This window comes from Oratosquilla oratoria, unplaced genomic scaffold (assembly GCF_046742065.1).
Source record: "Oratosquilla oratoria isolate Oo_2021 unplaced genomic scaffold, ASM4674206v1 SCAFFOLD89, whole genome shotgun sequence".
Lineage (NCBI taxonomy): Eukaryota > Metazoa > Arthropoda > Malacostraca > Stomatopoda > Squillidae > Oratosquilla > Oratosquilla oratoria.
In genome coordinates this window covers 374,500-393,987 of record NW_027467753.1, presented here as the reverse complement: position 1 = coordinate 393,987, position 19,488 = coordinate 374,500, and the positions used below count along the sequence as shown (strand labels likewise).

The 19,488-nt window shown below is 43.0% G+C and overlaps 1 protein-coding gene across 1 annotated transcript in view; it reads left to right on the top strand.

Moving 5' to 3' along the window:
- The window catches only part of LOC143024083 (uncharacterized), a gene marked incomplete in the record, with an annotated part of 142,599 nt that overhangs the window by 105,418 nt on the left and 17,693 nt on the right, over nucleotides 1-19,488 (top strand). Inside the window, 5 exon segments of the mRNA XM_076182829.1 lie at nucleotides 6,277-6,307; nucleotides 10,646-10,786; nucleotides 13,085-13,195; nucleotides 15,207-15,328; nucleotides 19,278-19,416. Coding sequence (XP_076038944.1) covers nucleotides 6,277-6,307; nucleotides 10,646-10,786; nucleotides 13,085-13,195; nucleotides 15,207-15,328; nucleotides 19,278-19,416 — 544 coding nt within the window.

The following is a 19,488-nucleotide window of genomic DNA, read 5'->3' as shown; positions in this document are numbered from 1 at the left end:
AGTGGGGAGGGTCAAGTGGTAGAGAGTTGTTATTTGCTTACTTCCTCCTGCTTACTTTCCAGAGTGTGCTGCGAAGAAAATCAGGCGAGTTCATTCAGCTGAGTGGACATGGCACAGACTGGGGTAGTAAGGGGTCTGGATTATTCACGACCCCCTTCAGACCAGAGCCCTTCCCGTCCTTCCCCTCACCTCCGGCATAAAGTTGTCTGTAGGATCTGTGAAGCCAGTCCTCTTGACAAGGGGACTGTTGTAACGACAGTGCCTCAATCATTCTTTTGACCGGTGCAGTTGCTTTCATTGGCTGTCACGAGGGGGTGGGGGAAGACGGGGATGTCCTGGCTTTGGTCCTAGGTCGTATGTCCACGGCCGGTGTTTTATCATTTTGTCCTGATTGTATTGTTCATACGGAGCTGATTACTCGAACCGCAAGAGGCAGCCCCTCCTAGATCACTACTCCACGGAGGTGCCAAGATAAGAGGGAGGGAGGAGGGTGGAGGGGAGTGGAATATATAGGAAATGGAATGGGTGGGAGTGGTTTCTATGCCTTTTTCTTTTTGGCTACCCCCCGTGTAAGGGGGAAAAAGCCTTTGTGTTGTTCATCTTCTTGGCGTCCCCGTCGCGACGGAGGAAGGGGCTCAACCCTGGATCGGTGCCCTTCGCCGAGCACGGGGGAAGGGCCTGGAGAAACTGACAAGTCTTCAATGATTTGGGACGAAGGCTTTTTTTCGGAAAACGAGAATCCTCAGAATTATGACCATCACTGGCCTGCCGACGAGGTCCAGTATTGGAGATTCCGATTCCAGAGAACTAACTCTATGGTGACCCCACCTCAGTGGAATGAAAGCGCCTGATATTACCCAGAATAAATTCTGTAAAGTACGTTGCCAAGCAGATTACCTGGTGGGTAAATGCAATACCTGCAGACACGATAAGGGGAATAAATCCAGGAAAAGTAGTGTTTGATAATTTAGGTCGGAGCAGCTGCACGACCTCGCATCGCTTGTCACAAGAACGTTCGCGACGCTTTTGCCGTTTGGAAGAACAATAAACAAAGCTAAAATAATGGACCAGGCGGTGTTCGTCTCTGTGATTTTTTGGAGGGTGGTGGGTGGAGGAGGAGGAGGAGGAGGATTCTCCCTGGATTTCAACGAAATGTGAATCCCCGAGCTACCGAGGAGGTGCCGATGGGATGAATGAAATAGCCTGGCGGGCGGGGGCCGGAATGATACGAGGTGAAATGCCGCGGGACGGATGGGGCGGCCCGAGATTGGTTCAAGCCTCTTCGCTGGCGAGGGAAGGAGTGCCACTGAGCTAAAATGGCCACAAGAATATGCCAGGATACCTGAGTAGACATGTGTCGTTTCTCTACAGTCTCGACTAGGGTAAAGACGAGCGGCCTATACCTCGACGACATAAGGAAGCATGCTATAACCAAACTCACTTATCATTCACCTCTGTTGTATATGCAGTGGAAGAAAGAGACATTATATCTCCCCAGGTGTACCAGGAAGTACTGTCCCCTACTGTATGTATGCCTGGTTGCCTGCTCACCGCGCACCAGGAACGTGGGAGGGAAGGAGGGAGGAGACCATATTCCATTCATCTTAAATTGGTAGATCTTTATAAAAGAATCAATATTGTATTAACTGTTAGACTAATAATCTTGCCAAAATACAGAAAGTTTAACCAGGAAAAAATATTAAGGAGATTCACTCGAGGTTCAAATAAGCTGAATGTAGTGGTAGTACGCCGAGAAGCGAATGTGTTTCGTATGCAACAGCTACCGGTGATTTGTTTGCACTCAAGGCAAAGGTGACGACCCCAATAGCAGCTGTGTCCTGATGATTTTTTTTTTTTTTTTTTACGAACGTGCCCCGCGCACCCAAGACAAGGAGGAGTTGGGGGGGGGGGTCACTTTTAGGAGATAACCTGCCGGACGGGAGTCCGTTCGAATCGAGCCCGAGTGCTCCGTTGAGTTGTGGGATCGAATCTCACCTCCTCCTCCTCCAGCTCGCCCTCGATGCTGCTCGGGTTACCTCCTCCACCCCGGGAGGGCCGCCCTGGTCCTCCTTGGAGGTCAGCCCGCGGTCAGCAGGACACCCAAGGCACACTCCTCCCGACGACGAATAGTGGGTCATGTTACACATCAAGGTGGAGGGTTTGGGGTTCAGGGAGGGGTCAAGGGTTAGGTTGACCCATGATGGCGAGAAGAGGTGAGGGTAAGAAATGGTATAAACTTCCCGCACAGGCTGCATGTTGCACAGTTCAAAGTTTCACGGTTGATTATGAAGAACGAATGCAAAATATGATGCAGCGTATCTTTATTCATCTTGTTTATTTATCTATTTATTTAGATATTTACATTTGATTGAGTGTTCGGCCATGTTATGTAAGATCAGTGGGGATTTTTTCTTTCTTTTTTTCACATAATAATTGTAGTCCAAAGGGAGGGAAGGTCTGCTCACGCCATGTCAGAAATTGGGCCCAGCAGGTGCTTGATATGACAGGAGAACGTCAGGAGGGCAGCCAGTCCATCGGCGAGCCCCCACCCACCTTGCAGGGGAGGGGTGATGTCACTTAACTTCTTCGCTACCGAGCAGATGCCACGGCAAAGACTGAGACCGCCTGGCAGCAGCAGCCATAATAAAGAAGGCGAGAGTGCGACAGAGTACGAAATGCTTAGACTGCGACATGACGTCAGCACAAGTGTACCTGGGAAGACCATCTTTCCCAAGAACGTATCGGTGGCGGCGGCGGCGGCGGCGGCTACGGAGACTGAGCAAGCAAGCATGCAAGCAAGCAAGCAAGCAAAAGGAAAGCAGGAAGGGCTGGTAATAGGAATGACCTTCTGATAGGAGGGGAGATAGTAGATATGAAAAAGAGGGGGAGGGGTGGATTACGAGGAACAGGAGAAGGTGGAATAAGTGGAAGGAATGCAAGAGGTTCAAGTGCCTCCGCCAAGCCATTCTCTTTCGGTTTGGTGCACACCTCCTCCTCCTCCTCCTCCTCCTCCTCCTCCACCTCCTCCTCTGTCTTCCCCGCCTCCTCCCTCCTTCCGTTTCTCATACCTCCCTCCGCATCACATCCTCTCTTCCCTCACATCTCCTCGCCCCTCTTCTCCCCTTTTCCTCTCTTCTCATGTTTTTCCTCTGTTTTCAATGTCTCATTCCCTTCCTTCCCTCCCCATCCTCTCTCCCCTCACTTCTCCCCTTTTCTCCCCTCACTTCTCCCTTTTCCTCCCCTCCCCCCCTCTCCTGGTGGCAGCAGCCATTATAAAGGTACAGTTATTAGGAGTGGAAGGGTTAGGATCAGCGTCCTTGTAGGTACTCGCGTGCTGGAGGCGGTCTTGTCCGTGTAACACGACAGTTTCGTTGTTTGTTTGCCTGTCTGTATTTACATCGATGAGTAATTAAGAATTAAACCTTTGAGTACCGATGGCGGGTGCGCTGGTGACGTCATCTGAAACGTACGGGTCTTGCATCCTTCTTGTCGCGGGTTCGAGTCCCGCACTTCTGATTCCCAGCCGTGACTGTTACTTATCCCAACATTTCGAGCGCGCAGGGCGCAGATGACGTCATCGATCGCAGCTGCTCAGTGCCTTCTGGCGTATGCGTCTCGGCAGCACGCCATCTTACTGGGGAGGCGGGGGGGGGGGAGTGCTACCCAACACGGAAGGGAGCTAAATCATACAAACTTAGATTTGTCTGTTTGTTTTGAACTGTCTGCATGTCGCAGGCTAGATCACCTTTTCAGTGACTGTATGGCCAATTTCTCTGTAGCATACGCTGGAAATTGAAGATCATGTTTGTACTCAGTTTAGCCGTGAAATGTAGTTTGTATTCCCCTTTTGAGCAGGTGGGGGTGGTTGCACCGCCTCACCCTGGGACGGGGTAGAAACGGATGTCGGGCTCCGCCCAATAGAGGGAGAGCGAGAGAAATTTGTATGCGTGCGTGCGTGCGCATGCACACGTAGTAGTTGGAGAGCCAACCCCCCCACCCCGAGTGCCCATGATCATTGAGCAACCGTATATCAATCAGTCGTGGGGTGGAGGGAGGTGGGTGTGGGGGGGGGGTAAACGCCGCCGTGACACCGCATATTCGTAAATGCAGTCGCCCGATTCCCCGTCAGCCCTGTAGTCCATCTCAGGCAAGCTTCTATTCAGAACCCCGATCCATCTCTGTTCATATCCAGGCGATTACGATGTATAATGTATTCATTCGAGTCCCTTATGTTGACAGGTATTATCCGTCCGAAGATTTGTGAAACAAATGTCGAAAACGAACTCGAAGTTGTACATGTTCGATGGATTTTTAGACCTCGTGCGAGGCTAGCATGGTGTAAGGCTCTTGATCGAGCCTCGGGCAGCGCGAGACGTTGCGCATTACGTGACACGACGCGTCGTTCGCCGTGACTCATGTTTCAGGGAGTTGGTTGTAGGGGTGTGTGCGTGCCCAGGCGCGTGCGGGCATACCCGCACCACAAACTATAAACCAAGACTGGAGGTTGAAGTTACGTCTGTGCCAGAAAGCGTTTGGACGAAAAAGAAGAAGAAGAAGAAAAGTCCGCTTTCTCCCATTACTTTCTTTTGGGGCCTGTAGGTGCTCAGAGTGCGATCCCTGGCACTAAGAGGGGGCCCAGTGTGTCCACAGTTGGAAACTCGGGCAGGGAGCCTACAGTGCCTAGGGTCTTCTTGAGGTCTCTGGCACCTCGAGTCGATCTCTGGAGCCCACGGTGGTTTGTGAGACTGCGTGAGACCCAAGGTGCTGCCGTCGTGAGATCCGCGATGCCGTGAGGCCGACTCGAGGCCCACGGTGCCGTGCGAGGGGGGCGGGGGGCGTGCGGTACATGGCTCTTGGCACTGGATGGGAAAAGCGACGACGGTCGACGACGACGACAACGACGACGACATGGACAACGATTTCCCCCCCGAGGGTCATATCACGTCCCTCTACCAACTCGTCAAAGCGGTCAAGAACAGGTGAGTATCTGCTGGGTCGACACCCGCCCCATGTGGCTCACGGGGTTCTGGACTCAGGTGTCGTGGGAAGTAGCACCACGCGATCTCGTTGTTATATAACTGGGTAGCGTGTGGGCTCGGGCCTGAGGAAGACCGCTAGATACCTGTGCCTTGGACAGTCTTCAGTACAAATATTGTTCATGTCTTGCAGATTTTTGCACCGCCCACTATGACATGTGGTCAATCTCCATTGCCGAGGTGCGTGAAAAGCGCACGCGCGCGCACACACACACACACACACACGCACGCACGCACACACGCACACACACACACACACAACACACATACACATATATATATATATATATATATATATACATATACATATACACACACACACCCATATATGATATGTATATGTATTTTTATTGTGTGTATTTTGTAGGTATTTATATGCATTACATATGAATGAATATCGGTACATACATATCATTCTAATAATTTCCATATATATATATATATATATATATATATATATATATATATATATATATATATATATATATATATATATATATATATATATATATATATATATATATATATATATATATATATATATATATATATATATATTACAGTATACATTATCAACTATTGCACAGTCGTAAATGGTGTCACAGCTGAATTAAAGCAGCATGAAATTGATGGGACCCAGGTGAGCAATCTTTTTCGAAAGGCGTGACAAGGTTTGGTATCGTGGTTGGGCGTGACCTTGTTCTACATCCAATCCAGAGTTGTTTTGACCTCTGGAGTCACAATGTGCACTTGACGAGCTCCAGAACTGAGAAATCTCCAGTATTCGGAACAAAAGCCTTCAAGAACTAATCCAGGATCTCAAGTGCCTCTGATGTTCAGAATGTTCCAGAATTTGAAAATTTGAGTCCCAAATATTTGGAGATTTCTGAATGTGAGACAGCCCAGCCAAAAGAGAACTCTGTAGATTTTATAATTGGCAATCGCCGGGGACAGACAGGCAGGCGCTGGTCATGACGGGGTTTCGGTCGATCAAGCCCCCGTTCCATCTGGGTTCTGCATGTCACGAAATGGTCATAGAAATAGAAATAACTCCAAGACTGGACTGTCCATGCAACATGTAGTACACGGCGCGCGGCAAGAGTCGAGTGGAATCATCCTAGACTAATTACTGTTGCTTTGAAATTATGTTTACGTGTTAAGTTATTATAATATTGTGTTATTGTTAAGGTTGGAATAATTGTAACTGCTATAATGACAATAGTCCTTTTATCTTTGACAGCGCGGAGAACCTCTCGCCGCAGGACATCGAGGTAAGTGGAGGCGGACGCCCACCCCCCTCCCGTTCGTAATTGTATTTTAACTGTACAACCTGATTCTAAAGTTCGCCAACAGTGTTGCATTGTATGTGTCTGCAAATGTGACATTGCAGGTGGTTGGTTTTATTTTTACACTGTTTCACTGAAACCCTAATTCTTAGACATGATCGCTAGCTCGTAAGAATGAAGAGATGGGGTGCCATCTATTGCCAAAGGATGACACAGTTGTCGTCGAATTTCGGAATCTGGTTGTACACTTCGAGACAGAGGTCATGAAACGTGTCTGGATTTTAAAACTGCCCGTACAGCATTCTCTTCAGAGGGATTCTTAACCTAACCTCGCTATCTGCACATTAGTTGTATTGACCCCTTGGCTGGCTACAAGGAGAGGGAGGAGGTGCCCCGGAGATGAAGGAATGGGCCGCCAGGCGGACGTCATAAGGAAAGGGAAAACACCAAAGGCTACGGAAACGTTCAAGAGTAAAGATACTTGTTGTAAGTGAAACTGTGCTAATACAGCGGTATTTCGAGGGGTATTTACTTAACTGGAATCATTGTTTCATGACTTCTGTCCATAATTATACATAATTATTGTATATCCATTTAGATATTTTACATTATTAGTGCTAATGTTATATATATATATAATATTGTGTGTGTGTGTGTGTAAACTGCCGAAGTTTCCATAATTCTTCGTAGGACTTAGGGGTGAGGATAATAGCCCAAAATCGAGTGGTCTTTTCACACCTTGGCTTCCGAGGGGTTGGCACGAGGTCACACGAGGTCACCTGAAGGCAGAGCCAGCATGGAAGGAGAAATGCTTCTCGGGATGGAAGGGACTCGTCGAGATGTTGTGGGCTGTAGTCCTTTCGTTACATAAAGGGAGGGGTGCCACGGAGTTGAATAGAATAACCATAGAAGTAAATATAATGATAGAATATATAGTAAAATAGAATGAAAGGGAAAGTAGCAAAGATATAGCCAATTCCTTTTTATTTTTTTCCTAGCGCTAATCAGCAGAGGTGGGCAAGTGCGTTCCTGCGTTCTTGCGTACGCACGCACCGCATTTTTAGGAACAGAGGAACGCAGGAACGCAATTTTATTCAAAGGAACGCAAGAAAGAAGAACGGACCACCCTAATTTTTAAGCGTTCCTGCGTTCCGAGCGTTACGAAACAATTTTTAAACGTTTCCAAACCTTTTCAATGTAAACAGCAAAGACGACATTCACTACGCGGCAACATTGTGTCGTTTACGTTCAGGCGGGAGGTGAGGCGGCGGGAAGAGACGGTCACCAATACCCTGGACCAGTGGAAGAGAGCGTCCCCCTCAGCCACGACCTCTTCCACCCCCCCCCTCCACCCACCACAGGGACGCCTGGCTGGACCTCTAAATACAATACTCCTCTTCCTAAACTCAGCTGCTGTGGAGAGGATGTTTAGCTCAGCGGGAGGCACCTCGCGGACAAAAAGGTCCAACCGAAGCAACATTAACTTTGAACAGCTGGTGTCTGTGAGGGGCACCATGCACCTCCTTGGGTACAAGGAGGTGCAAGAACGGGACAAGGACGAGGAGAAGGAAGTGGAGTAGGAGGAGCAGTAATTTTAATTCTTAAAAAAAAAGTCTAGTTGTCTGAAATATACATATATTGTAATGTATGAAGCTCTGATGTATTATTACCTTTTATTTTGTTTTATTTTTAAGTTGCGGAATAGTTCTTTTGATGCGCAGTGTTTTTTTTTTTTTTTTTTTTTTTGGTTTTTTTTTTTTTTTTTTGGCTTTTTTTTTTTTTTTTTTTTTTTTTTTTTTTTTTTTTTTTTTTTTTTGAGGGACGCTTTAATAGTTTGGGAGCGCTAACGCAGGAACACAAGAACGCACAGAGATAAAACATTTGAGAAACGCTATTCCAGGAACGCACTAACCGCGGCCGGAGGAACGCAGGAACGCTAACACACTACCCAAAGTCGAGGAACGCGTCCAGCTCTGCTATCAGGCTTGATACACTGGACTACAGTAGCCATGCTGCAGTTGTCATTGCAAAGAAGATAAAGACAAAACTTGTGATAAAGAAGCGGATGTAATCGCATGGTATAATTCCGTAAGCTTCAAGATGAACGGATATTTGATCACATTCAGACTTGAATAACATGTTTGAGAATCCCCCGGCCTCCCCCGGTCAATCAGCCTCCGGCTGAGTTTTCATTGCAACCCTTTGTCCTGTTTGTCCAAAGTCCGCACTCGTTCATGGTTGGGACGGGACCATGCGTCATCATCATTGGGAGCTAGTGAGGAAGCTCCTAGCAGCTGCTGAAGCAGACTCCTTTGCCCCGTGTTGCTCAGGCAGCCAGGGCAAGAGGCAGTCAATGGTAACCGTTGGGGGTCGAACCCAGAGCGACCTCGTTGGAGGCGGAGGGGAGGGGAGGGGATGTTTTTTTTTTTTTTTTTTTTTTTTTTTTTTTTTTTTTTTTAACGTGACAGCGCCACAAATGTCTCTCCTATGTTGGAGTGTTTATTAACCCCCTTTGTTGGCAAGGGTACGCTTCGGATAAAACACCTTTCCGTTGGTGCAACAGGATTTACAAAGCACAAAGATGTTGGCCACGAGCACAGCCAGAATTGTAATGCGGGGTTGGGGTGAGAGGAGTTACACGATGACGACTCCCCTCCTCTAAGCATAAATTTGAGTATCCGTCTCGCAACAGAAGTAGTCTTAAAAGTACATGTGCATAAAAGGCTAGCTACTCGTAATTTGCAGATTCTCTCAGCTCTACACATGTCTTAGATGAAACAAGTATTCGACATACAAAATTCCCAGCCCAGCATTGCGAAGGAGTTGGAGCGGAATGTCGAAATCTGAGACTAATCGCCGCATCAACTCTTAGCTGTTTTGATCCCTTCCGACCTCCGCGCTGGATGGCACTCGTCTTCTTTCATGCAATTTTATTTAGTTGCTGTGGCTGCCTTGGTAGCAAAGGGATGAATTGGTGTTCGTCTTGTCCCAAGCCCTCAAGGAAAGCCGTTTCTATCCCAAAACATGATGATTCCGAGCGGAAAAGTGGAGGGGGGGGGATTACATATTAGTACACTGGAAAGCTGCCAGCAATGCCCCCCTCCACCAACATAGATCTCTCCGGGGATCGAGCGTTGGACTTGTCTGTGCTGTATTAGTGTGGGACCATTTCTATGCCACTGTCTTACAGTAAGAGTAGGAGGAGAGGGGAGCATGTGGCAATCGTCAGCCCACCTTATGTGAAGTGGTGGGGGAAACGTAATCGAAGTTGACCGAAATATCCGGTTCCCGGTCTGGAAACAGAGTGCCGGCACCTCGGGGCTCCACCTCCACCTGGAGGTGGAAGTGTTGGGTATCGAATTCGGTCAGCAGGGAGGAGATTTTCTCAGACTTCGCCTCGCAGGACCAGCACTCACAGGCATCCGTTATCGGTCCTTGTTCTAGTTTTATAAAAATTATGCAAGCTCCTACATGTGGAGGGCGATAGCAATTGTACCACTCACAGCTGTCCATCACCTTGAACAGTCGGCCTTGCATTGGCGGACGTCAATCCGATTGCGCGAGTGAAGACGTCGCCGTAAGACGTTACTTATGTGGAGGAGTCCGCCTCAGACTCTGTTTTTATTCAGGTGACCTTGGATCTCGCCTCGGCCCCAGAAGTCTCGGGCTCCTTCCCAATTTGGAGCGGGTTATCCGGCAACTTGAAGCCTGACATCTTATAGAAATGTTAGTGTTATTGCTAGCAAGTCGTTAATATTCTATTGGGAAAAAAAGAAAAGTAAATGAAAAAGATGCCGACCAAAGTTTTAAGTATTCACACTTCTCCAGGATGTCCCAAGATAAGAGGGAGGGAGGAAAGTGGAGGGGAGTGGAATATATAGGAAATGGAATGGGTGGGAGTGGTTTCTATGACTTTTTCTTTTTGGCTACCCCCCGTGTAGGGGGAAAAAGCCTTTGGTATATGTATGTATGTACACTTCTCCAAGTAACAAAAAAAAAGGTGGGGTAGGGGGCCGTAGAGTCACGTGTAACCACTGCAGGGAGTAATTCTCCTTCCTTTCCTAAATTAAGAACTACATTACTTATGATTGCGAGCACCCATATTTCTGGGAATAACCTCAATTATGGTGCCTAAACGTAGGAGGTTTTGTCATCTGAATCAATGACTTGGCAGCAGCTAGAATGAATTCTCTGTGAGACACACTGAGAAGAGAATATTGTTCTCCCAATAGAGGTGTGTGTGTGTATATTTATGGGTCTGTATGTGTTCATCGAACCTCGAACTCAGTCAATTAATGCAATGACCCTCGATGTCCCCTGCAGGGCAAGTTCGGTCAGCTGTCGCTCGCCTTCAAAACTGATCGGCTGACGCTGCGGCAGCGGATGGACGTGCAGCAGCGGGAGCGGGACACGGCGGACGTCAACTTCGAGTCGGAGGTGCAACAGCTGCGAGAGGCCACGCTGGTAAGGGGTTGGCGGGCGTCCTGTAATGGAAATGAGTGTTGAGAGAACTAAATATACCCATGGATTGTATTCATTCATTATATGTGATGGAAAATAATTTATTTGTACAGAAATTGAACATGCAAAGTGTATGTGTGTGTGTGTATATGTATATATATGTATATGTACAACACTGAATGGGTCCCAGTCACTAGAGATACATTTTTATCGACCACAGTGCACTTTAATTCTAAGCCATCAACATTGGAAGAACCGTGGAGGCACATGCAGAAATTGAAATGTGGTTCACCCAAGGACTCGAACCAAGGCCAGCACATGACCAGTGCTTGTAGTGACTTGACCACTACACCATCAAGATCTCTCTTGATGGTGTAGTGGTCAAGTCACTACAAGCACTGGTCACGTGCTGGACTTGGTTCGAGTCCTCGGGCATACCACATTTCAATTTCTGCATGTGCCTCCATGGTTCTTCCGATGTTGATGGCTTAGAATTAAAGTGCACTGTGGTTGATAAATATATATGTATATATATATATATATATATATATATATATATATATATATATATAAATATAAAAATATATATATATATATATATATATATATATATATATATTTTTTTTTTTTTTTTTTTTTTTTTTTTTTTTTTTTCCACCAATGTCAATGTGTCGGAATAAACACCAAAAGGTAAGTGGCAGGGTGGGCAGTGAAGTAAACACAGAAAACACCAAAAGATTTTGGAATTTCACTTTCCTGTATACATATCATTCACAGTAAAATAGGACTTTCTTTTAGCTAGTTAGTAAAAAGATGTATATTTTATAAAAGAATTAAAATTTAAAAAATACAATTTTAGTGCCTGGCAACTCCAATTGTACTAATGTTGACCTCAGTTTTTCTTTGTTCAGTACTGTCAGGTTGTATTACATTAAAATATTATTTTTAGATACTGATAATTGTGTTATACAATTTTTGAAAAGAAGAAACATAACTTAGTTAATAAGACTATATAAAAAAAATGCACTTGACAACTCATATATATATATATATATATATACATATATATATATATATATATATTTTTTTATTTTTTTTTTTTTTCAGAAACCACAGGGAAATTGAAAAAAATATACCAAACATTTTCATCTATTAAGACATTTTCAGAGGTACAGAAAAGCAATACAGAAAGAAACAATATATACATAAGAAGACAGGATATTCAGAAAGGTCCCATGTTACATATTATCACACACAATTTTGTCAATAATAAAATTGTCCAATTTAGATAAACCCAAACTCAAGTTCATGTTATTTCCAAAATTTTTCTTTTTATGAAACAAGATTCAATAATTTTTCTTCTATAATATTATTACAAGAAGTAATTATTTTAGAATTTCCCCAGTCAATATTATGACCAATCCCTTTGGACAAATAATCCACTGGACACTTGTGCCGTTCTAATTTTGGAAATAACATGAACTTGAGTTTGGGTTTATTTAAATTGGACAATTTTATTATTGACAAAATTGTGTGTGATAATATGTGTAACATGGGAGCTTTCCAAATATCCTCTGTCTTCCTATGTATATATTGTTTCTTTCTGTATTGCTTTTCTGTACCTTTGAAAATGTCTTAATAGACGAAAACGTTTGGTATCTATTTTTTCAATTTTCCCTGTGGTTTCTGCAAAAATAGTTCATCACATGTGTTTTGTGATTTCTTTGCATATATATATATATATATAGACACATTTTGGTACTTCCTTTGAACTCGCTTTTGTTTATTTAGCACCACAGGCTTTAAGCAACATGGTATTTTAAAGTGTTACAGTTAGTATATGTGTTTCTCATTTAAGTGAAAAATGTTACGACTTACAAATCATACGAAAGATAATTCTACAGATTGTAACCATTAGCATATGGATATTTCTTGTTTTCATTTTAATTGATATTTCATGGATTAGAATTGTTTTCACTTAAAACTTTTTTATATCATATTTTAGGCACAGTATATGTATACCAATTTTACATTTTACTTTTATAAGTATAATCATTTCATGCATACAGATGAAAAAATCTCGGAAACAGGAGCGTGTGTTCAGAGCATCAGCTTATATATATATATATATATATATATATATGCACCCGGCAGGTAATCTCCCCATTCAGTTTTACAGGTGGCCCAACCTAAGTTTTAGGTTTTCCAACCTAATTTAGAGATGCCCCAATTTACAGGTTTTTGTGGCACATTCACATGTCTTTCTCTAATTTCCTTGTATCCTTGTCTATTGTATTACAGGCACTGCAGACTGCGTGTGTGGAGCCTGAACTACGTGAAGCTGTGGCCAAGGTCAAGAAGAACATCGACGTCCTATCTAACACCGCCGAGCGCCTCGTTTCATCCTCAGAAGTAAGAGAATGAACACAGAGGAAGAAGAACTGTGAAAGAGGGGAAGGGTGGGAGGAACAGGGTGATGAAGGGGGGCACCTGTTAGGGAAAGGAAGGGTGGGAGAAGAAGGAAGAATGCTTAGGTAGGAGGAGAGAGAACTTGTGAGAGAGGGGAAATAGGGGGAAACTGTGAGAGGGTAAGAGGGAAGGAAAAGAGGAACCTTGGAGGGAGGGAAAGGTTGGGAAGAAGAACCAGTGGGGGTGGCAGGACCTCTGAATGAAGTTGATGGGTACCTGTGAGAGAAAGAGAGGAATTGTAGTGAGAGGATGGGGAAGAGAAAGAAATGTGAGATAGGAGGAACATCTCTGTTTCTCTCTACATTTCGCCTCTCTGTCTCCTCCCCCCTCTCTCTCCCTCCCTCCCTCTCTCTCTCTTGCTCTCTCTCTCTCTCTCTCTCTCTCTCTCTCTCTCTCTCTCTCTCTCTCTCTCTCTCTCGTTTTCACTCTATCCATCTCTCTCCCTCTATCCATCTCTCTCCCTCTCTCTCTCTCTCTCTCTCTCTCTCTCTCTCTCTCTCTCTCTCACACACACACACACACACACACACACACAGCTCCCCTTCCCGCAAAATACAACTAGGTAAATACAACTAGGTAAAATACACACACACACACACACTTTGACAAAGTACCACATAAAAAGTTGCTTAAGAAATTAGAAACTGAAGGAGGAATACAGGGCAAACTGCTAAATTGGATGGAAGACTTTTTGCAAGAAAGAAAAATGAGAGTAGTGATAAGAGATCAACACTCAAAATGGGATGAAGTAATAAGCGGTATTCCACAGGGAACAGTTCTGGCCCCAATAATGTTTGCTATATATATTAATGATATGGATGAAGGAATTGAAAGCTATATGAGCTTTTTTGCAGATGATGCAAAACTATTGAAAAAAGTGAACACGGAAGAAGATTGTGAATCACTACAAAGAGATCTAAATATGGTACAGGAATGGAGTAGGAAGTGGGAGATGGAGTTCAATACAAAAAAGTGTAGTATAATGGAATTTGGAAAAAGTAAAAACAGAATAACAGGATCATATAAATTGGGAGAAGAAGGAATAAAAAAAGTAGAAAATTAAAAGGACCTGGGAGTCATTATTATGAATAATATGTCACCTGAAAAACATATAAATAAGATTTTTGGAGAAACCTATAATTTAATAAGAACAATCAAAGTGGCATTTACATACCTGGATGAAGAAATGGTGAAGAAAATTCTAATCACTCTGATAAGACCAAGATTGGAATATGCAGCAACGATATGGTCACCAAGTACAAAAAAATGCATAAAAAAAACTTGAAAGAATACAAAGAGCAATTACAAAATTGGCACCAACACTCTCAAAACTATCATATGAAGAGAGACTAGCAAAACTTGAACTACAGACACTAGAGCAAAGAAGAGAGAGAGGAGATTTGATAGCTATTTACAGAATCATGAAAGGCATAGAAATTACTGATAGAGAGAATCTGATAAAATGGGATGACAGAAATACAAGAGGACATGGAAAGAAAATAAAAAAAGACAGCTATAGAAGAGATGTGAAAAAGAACAGCTTTCCTCACAGAGTAATAGACAGTTGGAACAAGTTAGATGAGAAAGTGGTGTGTGCAAAAACAATACATGAATTTAAAAATAGTTTAGATAAAATGAGATACGAAAACGGGACACCACGAGCATAGCTCCCCTTCCCGTAAAATACAACTAGGTAAATACAACTAGGTAAATACACACACACATGCGCACACATGCACGTACACACACACACTCTCTCTCTCTCCCTCTCTCTTTCTCTCACTCTCTCTTTCTCTCTCTTTCTCTTTCTCTCTCTCTCTATTTCCCATTCCTTCCTTCCTTCCTTTTTCAGTTTCATCTATATGCTGCTCATGTTGGACTTTTTCAGCAGTGCAGCCAGATGATCTGGTTATGTTTATAACAAGAACCTTACAGCATCCTCTTTTTCTTTCAGGTTTGGGGTGCAGTGCAGCAGGAATGGCGTGTCTCTAAGGCACTTGAAGTGCTCTTCCTACATGTTGAAAATGTCAAACGCCACCATGAGCGAGACCATCATGAGCTCGAGGAAACCAAGAAGTGAGTAAGACATTGAGGGTTTTCACGTGGAAAGAGAGGCTCACTGTCAAGGTCCCAGGACAAGAAAGGAAATATTAGATGTAAGGATGGGAGATATGCCAAAGTAACAAGTGGGTAGGGGTAAACTGTTGTGGAGAGAGTCACCAGTTAAACGATTCAGAAATGTTTACTGTTTTTATTATTTCAACTCTGCCATGACCAGCCTCTACAAGAGGTGAATGTCAACTGCCCCCAGGCTTATGACTGGGGCTTGGCATAGGGTATAGGAATGACACACTTCACTTTTGGCACCCCGTTGCCAGATAGAACTTGTAGGTAGGATAATATAGATAGGTATATATATATATATATATATATATAATATATAATATATACATATATATATATATGTATATATATATATGTATATATACATATATACATATATATATATATACATATATATATACATACATACATACATATACCAAAGGCTTTTTACTCCTTACAAGGGAGGTAGCCAAAAAACAAAGACATAAAAACCATTCCCACCCATTCCGTCCCCAATACAATCCACTCCTCTCCGCCTTCTACCCTCCCTCTTATCTTGGTACCTCCTGGATGATGGGTCATCCCTGTATCCTGTCCACTGCTTTGGGTCAGAACCAGTGTCACAAGACACAGTACATCCACAGTGAGGCCACTTCATTAAATCGGCAACCCTCCTCTCCGTCCCCTCATGCAGAAAAGGAGGAGACGGGGAGAAATCCTTTCGGGCTGCGTCAAAATTTTTCACACATACTACCTCACCCCCCATCCCCCCCACCCATTCCACCTCATGCATCACAACATCATCCATATACAACCATTCTCCACTCATCCCTGTCTTCTGTCCTCTCATGTCCTGTCCTCAACAGATATTCCCCTCTTCCCCAAAGCCCCTTTCACCCCATCCATCCATCTCATCCTATGTTGCCCCCTCATGTTCACTCCCTCCACATCTGCCTTCCATACTTCTTTTACTAGTCTTTCTTCACTCATTCTTTCCATGTGTCCAAACCATTCCAATACCCTTCCACCCTATCTCCCAACTCCCTTACCACACCTGTTCTCCTCACTTCCTCATTTCTCACTCTATCCAGCCTAGTAACCATCATACTTCTCAGGCACCTCATCTCAAACACATTCAAACTCACTCTGTGTTTATATATATATATATATATATATATATATATATATATATAACATAAAAGACATAAAAGAAATATAACATAAGGGTAATACTTATATATAAATGAAGAAACTGCATGCAAAATGTTTAAAGGTAACATTATACAAAATACATGAATGCTTATGGAATATAGATATGGCAACAGCGACAAAGCTGAATGCGTATATGAGGTACTACTACATTGAGCAATTATGTAATGATTGAACTATGTAGACTAAACTATGCAGGTCTAACAATGCACATAAAGTGATTACGTAATGACTACGCAGACTACATACATAAAATAATTGTTATATAGGGATTAAAAACTACATATCCTATATAGGGAATAATTACTACTTATACTATAAAAAGAAGAATGACTATACTATAACACATATAGTAACTATACTATAAGTAAAGAAGAATTACTACAAACACTCCCCCTGCAAGAGTGGAGCGTATGAAAAGGGAAGGATCAATAGTAGAAAAAGTCCGAATGATCACGGAAGCAGACAGACCTGCCTGAATAAGTCATGCATGGTAGGGATGGAGGGGAGAAGGGGGAAAGGTAACAGAGTGGTCAATGTCAACGGTGGGTGAATCAGCTGTGTGTGGCAGTGTATAGCAGTGTATAGCTGTGTGTGGCAGTGTATAGCAGCATCAGCCGTGCTCAGAGTGGGTGAGTCAGTGATGTCAGTCATGAGAGATGTGTCGGGGACATCATTTATGCGAGACTTAGTCTGACTAGGGATAGGAAGGAAAGCTGGTTTTAATTGATCTATGGAAACCAAGGTTTCACCCTGAGGGAGACTAAGGATGAAGTACTTAGGTTCATGTTGAATAACGTCGTAAGGACCAGAGTATGGTGTCTCCAAACTCTTACAAATTCTGTCAACTCTCACCCAAGCCTTAGAGCAAGTGTGAAGGTCATGAGGCATGTATGGTTGAGGTAGTGTATGACAGTCACTGGACACAAGGTCATAGAAATTGATAGATTGCATCTCCTTGACAAGGTGGAGGATGGTTGCATCATCCGAGGTGGTGGCAATGGAAGGCCATAACGTATGAGATCCAGTAACCGTGGTAAATGGGAAAGTTTTAGTGATGTGAGGCATCAAGCGGTAGCCAAGGAGGACTATGGGTAAGGAATAGAACCAGTTATCCTGCCTAGTGTGAAGAGCAGATTTCAGAGAGCAGTGATAACATTCAATCATTCTGTTAGCTTGAGGTTTGGGGTGATAACTAGTAGTATGCATATGGTGGAAACCAGTGATAGGTGAAAGCTACAACATATTCATCCACTCATGAAAGAAATTGCTATTTAAGTGGCAGTGGTGTCAATGAGGGGGATTCCCTCAGACCAACGAGTTGTTCTGTTGATGCAAGTCAACAAGTATTTGTATGGAAGAGAATAAGTATAGTTAGGAAGTGTAGCAGGTGGCAGTGGTCCAATGAAATCAGTGTGCACTAATTATCAAGCTGGGCAAGCAAGTGGCAAATGAAATTTAACATTGACAAATGTAAAGTCATGCACATTGGAAGTAACAATGATCACATCCAATACCACATGAATGGCGTAATACTGGACTCAGTAACTAAAGAATAAGATCTAGGAGCTTTAATATCAAATGACTTGAAGCCAAGTCAGCATTGCTCAGAAGTTGTTAAAATAGCAAATCAATTGGTTGGCTTTATCGGAAGAATCTTCGAAAATATATCAGAAAAAATATTGCTAAACCTTTATAATTCCGTGGTCTGTCCCCATCTTGAATACTGTGTACAATTTTGGTCCCCATACTACCAGAAAGATATTAATAAACTAGAAAGAGTGCAACGAAGAATGACCAAAATGATACCAAGTCTGAGAAATCCGCTTTATGAAAAAAGACTTAAACGACTAGATTTATTCTCGCTTTCAAAAAGGAGAATGTGAGGAGATTTAATCGAGGTTTTTAAGATGTTCAAAGGCTTTGACAACATCAATGTCGAAGATTACTTCTTATTAGACCAATCAAATATAAGAAAATGTCACAATTTTAAAGTAATTGGTAAAAGATTTCTTTGAATGAAATTAAGCATTTCTTCTTTAACCGTGTTGTTAATGCATGGAATTCATTATATTCCACTGTCGTTAAAAGTAACACAATAGCAACACTTAAATAAATACTTAGACTCTAATCTGCAAATAAATTATTATCCCTTGCAATAAAAGATCTGACAGCCTGGCATTTAATTGTAATTGGATAGGATAGTGGTAGCAGTAGTGTTAGCTCATCTTCTATCGCCTAGCTACCCTGTTTTCTTAACTCTAGCTTAGTATAGTAAACACAAACAGCCTCGTTAGGGCCAGTAGGCCTGTTGTTGTTTGTTCTTCCTTTGTGTTCCTTTGTGACTATCGATGCTGCTCTTGCAAGGGAGAAAAAAAGAATGTGGAATATATATGTAAGTTCATCTCTCCAGAACCCATTCTTCTGTCATTATGCTTCTTGAAAGAAAGCTTGTTCTTGGTATGGTTATCTTGTAACTTTTTTTCTGGTTCTCATGGACAAGTTTGTATATATATTTTGCAATTTTTTTCCTTACATTACAGTTTGTTATGAACCAGTTTATTTGTTTATTTTATTTATTTGCTTATTCTCTTACAATTCTTAATCTTAATGCCTTGTTTTGTTTCAAGATAGTTTATACTATTTTGATCCTCCCCAAATTTTATGTTCTTAATAGTATTGTTTGTATCATTATCTTCTTTTCCTTTAGATTACTCAACGAGTACCAGATCCCACTCCCATCAGCATCGCCCACATCATCCATCTCGTCCCTATCAGCTGCTAACCTTGACTCACCCAGCACTGCCCGTAGGCTCCGTGCCCTCAGCCTGGCTGCCCCCATCAAACAGGTGCCACTTGAATAGCATTATTGTTTGGTTACCATGGTTTTGTCTGATCTTCATTTGAAATTATGCACAGTA